The sequence below is a fragment of the Cornus florida genome, unplaced genomic scaffold (genome assembly GCF_030987335.1).
Source record: "Cornus florida cultivar Cherokee Brave unplaced genomic scaffold, ASM3098733v1 CherokeeBrave_3.0.0_Hap2_Chr09, whole genome shotgun sequence".
Classification (NCBI taxonomy): domain Eukaryota; kingdom Viridiplantae; phylum Streptophyta; class Magnoliopsida; order Cornales; family Cornaceae; genus Cornus; species Cornus florida.
Window position 1 is genome coordinate 35786363 of NW_026775579.1, and position 8792 is coordinate 35795154.

Genomic DNA, 8792 nt, shown 5'->3' on the forward strand with positions numbered 1-8792 from the left:
TTTTAACTTAATGATGAACTAAATCACACATAGACTAATGTCATGCATTTCATAATCATAACATTACTTTAATAACCAGCCTATCCAAATATACCAAATAAGAATAATTTATATTAATTATCTTAAATGATATATATATAGACACACACACATATATTATATAATATGTAAATATGTATAATACCATCCATAATAATATTTGATTCTTTAAATCATATATATATATATACACACATACATCCATCCTTATCCTAAACAATTAAACCATATATACATATATATAAATAATATTATATATATATATATTTCCTTCCATAACAATATATTAATTTAATTATATTTACTTAATTTAAATGTTACTAAATCTCGTCAGAAATAGTTTCCCATAAATACTCCATCTCGGTAAATCATTTTTCGACACTGTTCCACTAAAACATAAATATCTCCTAGTATGATGGGAATTCGATAACGAAATCAGTACCATTGGAAAGAGGACGAAAAATCGTTAAATTTGAGCTCAAGAATGACCTAATTTGGATTTAAGATGACTAAGTTATGACCGTTTCAATTTCAAGTAACAAAACAAGCAACACAATACGTTGAGCTCAATTGCTACTGTGAGCGCGACCACACCGAATGATAATTCAGTTGACTAGACCAAGTCAACGGTCCCAAAGCGCAGACGCACAGAACTCCATGCGCCGCGGTGCACCAGATCTCTTTTCTGTTGACAAGACTACACCAAGGGCATAGATCAGTGGTGCATTGAATCCCATGGACGTCCACCACATCGAATCAATCCAATTATATTAAACTAATCCTATGGTCTACATCAGCGCACTCACCCTTGTACCATAAGTCGCGCCTCACTGGATTACAGCCCCCTCTTTCATGCGCCGTAACCCAGATTACATAAACAGTATATATATTTATTTATTTATACACAATTTTCCAAATAAATAATAGGAAAGGAAATCTAATAAATTCCAGAAAAATATATAAAAATACCAAAAAATTTCAGAAAAATACCAAAAATTCCAGAAACCATCTTTACCCTCTTGAATTATAGATCAACCTATAAATTGATTTTAAAATATATATATACAACATCTATATATACAATTAAAATCTAATAATTCAAAACTAAAAATAAATCATAATTCATACTTTTAAATAATCTGATCTAAACATAATTTAATCAAATAAATTTAAGTTAATGTTTTTTTTTTTTTTAATCCATTCTAACCATGATTTAAATTAATAATTTAATTAAAATATTGATACTCAAGGTGAAATCCTTATGGGTTCTAAGAGGAAAATTAGAGAAGAACTTGCCTGAAGGTTTCGAAACGAAACCGACGCTTTAAGCTTTAATTATCTCTTCCAATTCCGACGTCCTCCTTTTCAGATCCGACCTCCTCCTTTTCAGCCCTTCTTCTTCCTCTCTCTCTGTCTGTTTTATTTTTCTAACGTGTAAAACCTTTAACCCTAAAGCCTTATGTGTATTTTTATACACCTTAAATTCCAAATCCTATTCCAACTAGTATTATGAATTAAAATAATAATCTTTAAATAATTTATATCTATAAACATATATATATATATAAATATATATTCCTTCCATAATTAACTCATTAGTTAATTAAATCATATATACTTATAAATATCAATAAATATATATCTATATATATATCTTTCCATAACAATTATTAATTAATTATATTTATATATAATTATATATATATATATATATATATATATATATATATATATATAATTGATACAAAAGTGATCATTTAAATAATTAAATAACCACGGACCTTCATTAATTAACCTAATAAGGTTTCATACAAGCCCAAGACCACATCTTTTGGTCCAACTTTCCTTAAGCCCAATCCAATTAATTTAAATAAATAAGATAATTAATTAAATACAGAAATTAAAATAACTAATTAAATGAAGCACATAAACAAACAAGAATTTACAACTAAGTCATATAATACCAATAAAATCAACACACCAATAATTCAATCAATAATCAACCACACAAACAATCAATCATCATCATAATCACGAAATATAACTTACTTAAAATAAGATAATTAATCTAGCACTCAATAAAATAAAATAAATCATTGAAAAATAAAATAAAATAATTAATCCTAATTAATAAATCTTTTAAAATTATCGGGGTATTACATTCTTCCCCCCTAACAAACGGAATTCCGTCCTCGGAATTCACAAATCCATGAAATAAAAACTTTGATTATTTAATTTCAAATTTCATTATTCCTTTTATCCGTGTGGAAATTAACCCATCCACACATATTCATTATTAGCAGACACATCACGTAATTAGCTAATTCCATATTTATATAATTGATAAATATAAGTACACACTAGAGACTCTCACTGGACTAAAGCAGTTTCAACCGGATAGTGGGTATCTCATGTAAAATGCACACAAAGGTGGTTATGAGTCCTCCTTCTACCAGAGCCCACACATCCTTAAACCCAGCTACCCATCTCAATCGGCAATATACGCCTCCATCCTAACCACTGATCCTGAGACTCAAGCTTATATCATGGCCCATATATGTGTGTGTGTATGTATATATATATATATATATATATATATAATCCATTATATCCACATAAAAGTAAACTATCCAACCATATTTATTCAATGGCATACCATCCAACTATTCCGTTGACCTGACACGAATAAGTAGGACTTAACGCTATGGTTAATCCGTTCCCTTATAAATATATAGGTAGGACTTAACTTCTTTGGTTAATCCGTCCCTGAAATGCCACCGTCCCATACCGGTGTATTAAACCATACAATTCATAAATAAATAGGTAGGACTTAACTATTCCGTTAATCCGTCCCTAAAATACCTCCATATTATTTTATTGGTGCATAAATCCATAAAACCCATACTTCAAAATTAGGGGAAGACTCAACGATTTAACAATACCTTCTAAATCGGTGTCTTACCATTTTCCTGATAAGACTCAATGATTTACCATTAGGACACACTAACGGACCGAATATAGAATACAATGAATCCTAAACTTAAGCTCTAAGTAAAAGAGTACACAACGCGGAAGTCACACAACGAAAGACACCCTAGGGACACTTGAACCTGGAGTGCTCTGATACCAACTGTAATACCCCCTAATTTTGGAACACGGGTTGATCAAGTCCGCGCACAAAATCAGGGGATATCAAAACAATTAAAGTATTTCAAACAAGCACAGAGTACAAAAAGAAAATAAAAAGAATACATAACTCGCTGAAGGAAAATCTATTAAATAATAAATCCATTAATAATTCTCCAATGGTTACAGCTCGGGAATCCTGTAATTCAAGGACCCCTTAACCAAAATCCACTATCCAGAAATTCATCAATACATACTGAAGTAATAATATCCTACTTTGAAATAAAATAGAAAGAATGGCTAAGTCCTCCAGTTGCGGATCCTCAACCTTGAGACTTGGAACTTCTAATAACCTGAAAAATAAATCGTGGGTTAAACCCTACGAGCAAGTTCACTCTACCAGGCCTCTGAAAACCAATAAGCAGATCATCTCTGATCAAAACCAAACCTAATAAAGTTTTAACTTTAATAAAGCACGATATACATAGCTACATATAATTATATATACTATACTAATCACATCCATTAATAGGTTTATTAAATTTTCATACCTATTAAATAATTATTAGAATAATAATCATTCCTAAACTAATCTACCATTTATTTTAAAAAGAAAACTCCTTGAAGCTTAACTCCATCCTAGTCAATTGTTTAATCATTTAAACAATAAATTATAATAAAAGGAATATTATATTTAATCCCAAAATCCGATAATGATTTTAATTATTTAAATCACATATGCAAAATCTAAGCTTTGACAAATCATCCATGTCTCCACCAGTATTATTTTATTAATATGCATAAGATAATACACTAACCTGTAAGTACTAGATTATTCTAATTTAAGAATATCTAATCCTAATCCAACCTATACAGACAATAACTATAGATGATATTTTAATCATCTAACACACAACAATATAATTACACTTTGGCAAATCAACCATGCCATTATAAATATATTTATTTATATATTGACAACTCAACCATGCCTCCTTATGTATATATATTTATACTTTTAATTAACAACTCATCCATGTTTCCAATGTATGTGTTTTATTCATACGAAATATAACTTAATTAAAATAAGATAATTAATCTAGCACTCAATAAAATAAAATAAATCATTGAAAAATAAAATAAAATAATTAATCCTAATTAATAAATCTTTTAAAATTATCGGGGTATTACATTATTGTGATGACCTTATGGGCGGGTGTGCCGTGGGCGGGTGCGAGAGACACTGTCAGGCTACCACACTGGTGAGCTATAGGTGCACAGTCCCACATCGCCTGGGTAGAGGAAAGGTGAAGTGCTTATATGTAAGTGTGTCACCTCCAATTGGTATGAGACCTTTTGGGGTGAAACCCAAGAGCAAAATCGTGCGGGCTCAAGCCCAAAGCGGACAATATCATACCATGTGGTGGAGTGGGTCGTTACAATATATGAAACCACTTCCGGTTAACTGTCACACAAACACATTTTCACCTCATGAGGTGGAGAACTGACGACTTGATAAAACATTTCCTTTCGATCTAATTATGTCTCTCTTATTCATCTCAATTACTAGATTTTTTGGACAAACATGCTTTTCCCTCAATTCAAACTAATTCAGCTTAAACAATAAAGGGGGTGAAGTAGGAACTTAGTTATGAGAGAAAAACTGATTTTAGGTGAAGTTTAGCAGTATCATTGTTCTTGAGCCACATGTGAAGTGTGTCATTTTAATCCTTTTGGTAGATATAAGTATGGATGGACACTACTCGCATTAATGCACCGTAAAACTACGTTGTTTCAGACGTGTCTAACATCTACAGATCAAAATGTTAGAGCTATGTCCCTAATGTGGTTCAAAGTCACAAGTCCTGTCTCATCCTCCGTTTTTTTATTTTATTTTATTTTATTTTTTTTGAAACGATTAGCCACGGCAGTCCCTTCAGTTGATATGGTTCTCACCAGTTCATGTTAGAACTTTAGGCAAACACTCTTAGGTTGAACTTAACTGCTCAGAAACTCAGGCAATGGTTCCAAATAGCTAATTTAATTATCTTATATATAGTATTTGAAGCTTGAAGTAGCACATAGTTAATAGTATTGAGAAGTGAAATTTATCTGATAATAAGATACAAACTAAACTTTATCAATTACAGATAATGCATCATCTAACATTACATAGAAATTTAGGGAAAAGCAAAGCAACCATCAAAAGCAAACACACTAGCACCCACTTATAGGCTTTCTATCTTCTACATGTGTAGTTTGAGAAAAGCCAATATGGCCTTTTGCCATTTCGGCAAAGCTTCATCACTAACTCCATAATTCGACAAGAGAATCTTAATAGGAAGTTCCATTTTCTAGCTCCTTACACCGCCCTCACAGCTTGGAACCTTGGCTCTTTAGGGAGGAACTTCTGCTCTGCATAAACTGACATATAGTCGGCAAAGACATACTTCGGGTAAGCTTGATCCACCTCTTCATTCACTTTTTCGATGAGTTCTGGTGCAGGAGCTATAGTGGCTTTGTATGATGGATTATAGAAGGAAGCAATCGATCTCCTATTGCCATCTGGGGTGGCCAGAACACGGTGCCAAACACTCTTGTATCGCCCATTGCTCAAAACCTCGATCTGGTCACCGGTGTTGATGACAATAGCATTGGGCACGGGCTGGACATCAATCCATTCCCCGTCTTTGATAATTTGAAGGCCTTTCACCTGGTCATCTTGGAAGAGCAAGATGACACCACCAGCGTCAGTGTGAGCTCGGAGTGCGTTCACCATCTCAGGGTGAGGGCATGGTGGGTAATGGCTCACCTTAGTGCCAAAGAAGGCACTGTCTTCTTCTTCACCATTGAAAGCTTTTTTTGTGTATCCTTTTGGTAAGCCCAAGTTTTCATCCATCACGTCCATCAGCTTCTCTGCCAGTTTCTTCAGTTCAGCTCGGTATTCTGCCATGGTTTCCCTATTTTGGTAAAAAAAATTCACAAGTCAGACATTCATGTTTGGATGCACATTCTCCCTTTACATAATCTACTACCTTTTTAGATAATGCCAGAAGACATTGAGTGGAAGTTCTGAAAGTTTCCTGTTGGAAATTGAAGTTTTCTATTGACAATTGTTTTCAGTTCACAAATTTTGAACTGGCAAAGATTTGGGAAATTGGCCACTGTGATGTTTGAGAATTAGTTTGGACCTGAAATATATATACACACACAAATTCATATGGATGTGTATATATATGTTCTGAAACATTTTTCTTATAGAAAGATCAACTTTTGTTTTTGTTTTGACGAGGACAATTTTCACAAAATACTACATTCTGTGAAAAGGACTTATACTCATTCATGCTTTGTCTGGTTGCTGATAGGACCAAGTGAAACTTATATTACTTTGAAGTCTTGATCTATTTTCTTGGCAACCAAACAAGAGCATTCCTGAGAAACTGGGAGACAAATCACCATGATATACACGAAAAGTTCAGATTACACCGACATTGATGGTTATTTTCTTAGTACTACAAGATACTTACTTGAATCCAGGAGTCTTGGATGGCCACTCGTTATCATCTGACAGAAGGAAGACATCCTCCCAGTCCACATTCTCCAACTTGTCATCGCTCTTCTTCTCCACTAAATCGTTCAACAAGTTCACTGGTCTCGAGCTCTTGAAAGCTTCTTCTCTTTCCAGCTTATAGTACTCGGAACACACCTTCTTCACCCTCTCGAGGAGCTCCACCGGAATCCCATGGTTCACCAACTGCAGCATGTCAAGTTAAATGTAGAATTACTTAAAATGCTTTCCAGTTCTATCATAAGAATCAGTTTGTGAATATATTTGCATCTATTTTTGCTCAAATAGGCAACTTTTTTATGTCTGGACATTTTCTGTATCTGTCTGTTGTTTCAATATGATTAGAACTTGACTTAGAAATGTGTGTGTGTGTGATTTGAGCTCGAGTAGATGCATTTGAGGTATGAGTCTATGACCTCCATTTCAAAATGGTGATGATTAAATCATTGTGTGTGTGTGTGTGTGTGTGTGAATGATATGTACCTGGAAGAATCCCCATTTTTCGCAGCCATTAGCGATCTGAGCCATTGCCTTGGCTCTCTCCTCTCCATTGAGCATTGAGAAATCAATCACAGGGATCGCCATTGAAGTGAACAAGCAAGTACAGGAGAGAGGGAGAGTATAGTATTTTTTGGCTGGTCACTAGTGTTTGGGGTGGTGAAGAGCATGCATAAATCTAAACTATTTATAGGCATATTTCTTCCCGCCATACATAACTTAATGTTGTGGTTTCCAAATTTAATATAAAGTAGCCGTTAGTGTAAGGTGATGGACGGTGACATTGATTAACTAACAATTAAAAGGTCAAATGTTTTGTGAGGTATTGGCAACCCACAACGGAAGCGTACTTTCTTCTTCGGGTAATGATTCATCCTATTGTCAATTCACTATAGTATGTTAAATCCCATCTGGGTATCTGCCACGTGGCACCCCTACAATGATGGGCCCACCTATATGATGTGTGAATTTCATCCATTGGATTTGAGCCCCTTGATTTACTCATTATCTCACAAATGGACCTTCTATGCTTGGTCCGCATACAATATTGAGATGAATAATCAATACAAAATTAAATAATACCACCTTTTATTTTATTTCCCTGTAAACAACTCAATTACTTAAACCTGTTTGGTATGTATTTTGTTTTTGATATTTTATTTTAATCCAAAACAAAACAAGTATTTTGTTTCTAGGGTGTTTTGAATAGTAATTGGAAGCATATTTGGTAACGTTCATTTGTTGTAAAATTTTCGGAAGCAAAAATATGAAAACATATTTGGTAAAAAAGTGTTGCCAACTTAAAAAATATAATGGTTAGTTTAAAAATATAATTTAAGAGTTTTTAAATTACTGTTCATTACCAAGCATCGTTACAATACCAATTACAATTCCAAGCATTACAATGTATAAACATATAAAAATATTAAATTGATATTTTAATTTTTTGCTACTATTCACGAAACATTTTGACATGCATTTTTCTTTCACTGTTCATACCACTTAGGATTGACACGATAAATGAATCCTCCTAGGTTTCTATTCTTTGCTATCTCTATCTGTCTCTCATTTTAAACCTATATTGATAATCTTCCCTTTTTGTTATATATATATATATCTATTGCTTAAAATATAAATCGCTGCCGACAATCACCGTTGTTCATGTTGACCACCCGCTTTGACTTTTTACACATGACATGCTTTTGGATGACAACATTGACAAGGGATCAGATGATTAAAGTAATTAATGCATACAAATATTGTAAGCATGGTTTGAGGGTTAAGGAAGGAAAGTAGAGGACTCTCTTAAATAAAGTTATCATCAAACCCTAGTTTAATATATACATTGTCAACTCCAATATAATAATATGTATTGCTAGAGAATGATCTGTAATTCAACCAGCTTTGTTGTGTTACACTTAGCATATAATTGGCCTTTGATTTGATTCTGATTGTCATATTATTAGGGTACAATTTCAATGAGGACAGGTAATATTGACCGTCTGATCAAGAACATATATATTAGATGATTGAATGAATCATTACTGGTACTTGTTGTACA

At 33.0% G+C, this 8792-nt stretch overlaps 1 protein-coding gene across 1 annotated transcript; it reads right to left on the reverse strand.

Moving 5' to 3' along the window:
- Window positions 1-5527: 5527 nt before the first annotated feature.
- Window positions 5528-7318, reverse strand: LOC132273244 (1-aminocyclopropane-1-carboxylate oxidase 5-like). Its single transcript, XM_059774241.1, has 3 exons — window positions 7217-7318; window positions 6693-6919; window positions 5528-6125 (listed from the first exon to the last, which is right to left on the reverse strand). The coding sequence occupies exons 1-3, from the start codon at window positions 7316-7318 to the stop codon at window positions 5528-5530; spliced, it is 927 nt and encodes a 308-aa protein (XP_059630224.1).
- Between the last annotated feature and the right edge of the window lie 1474 nt (window positions 7319-8792).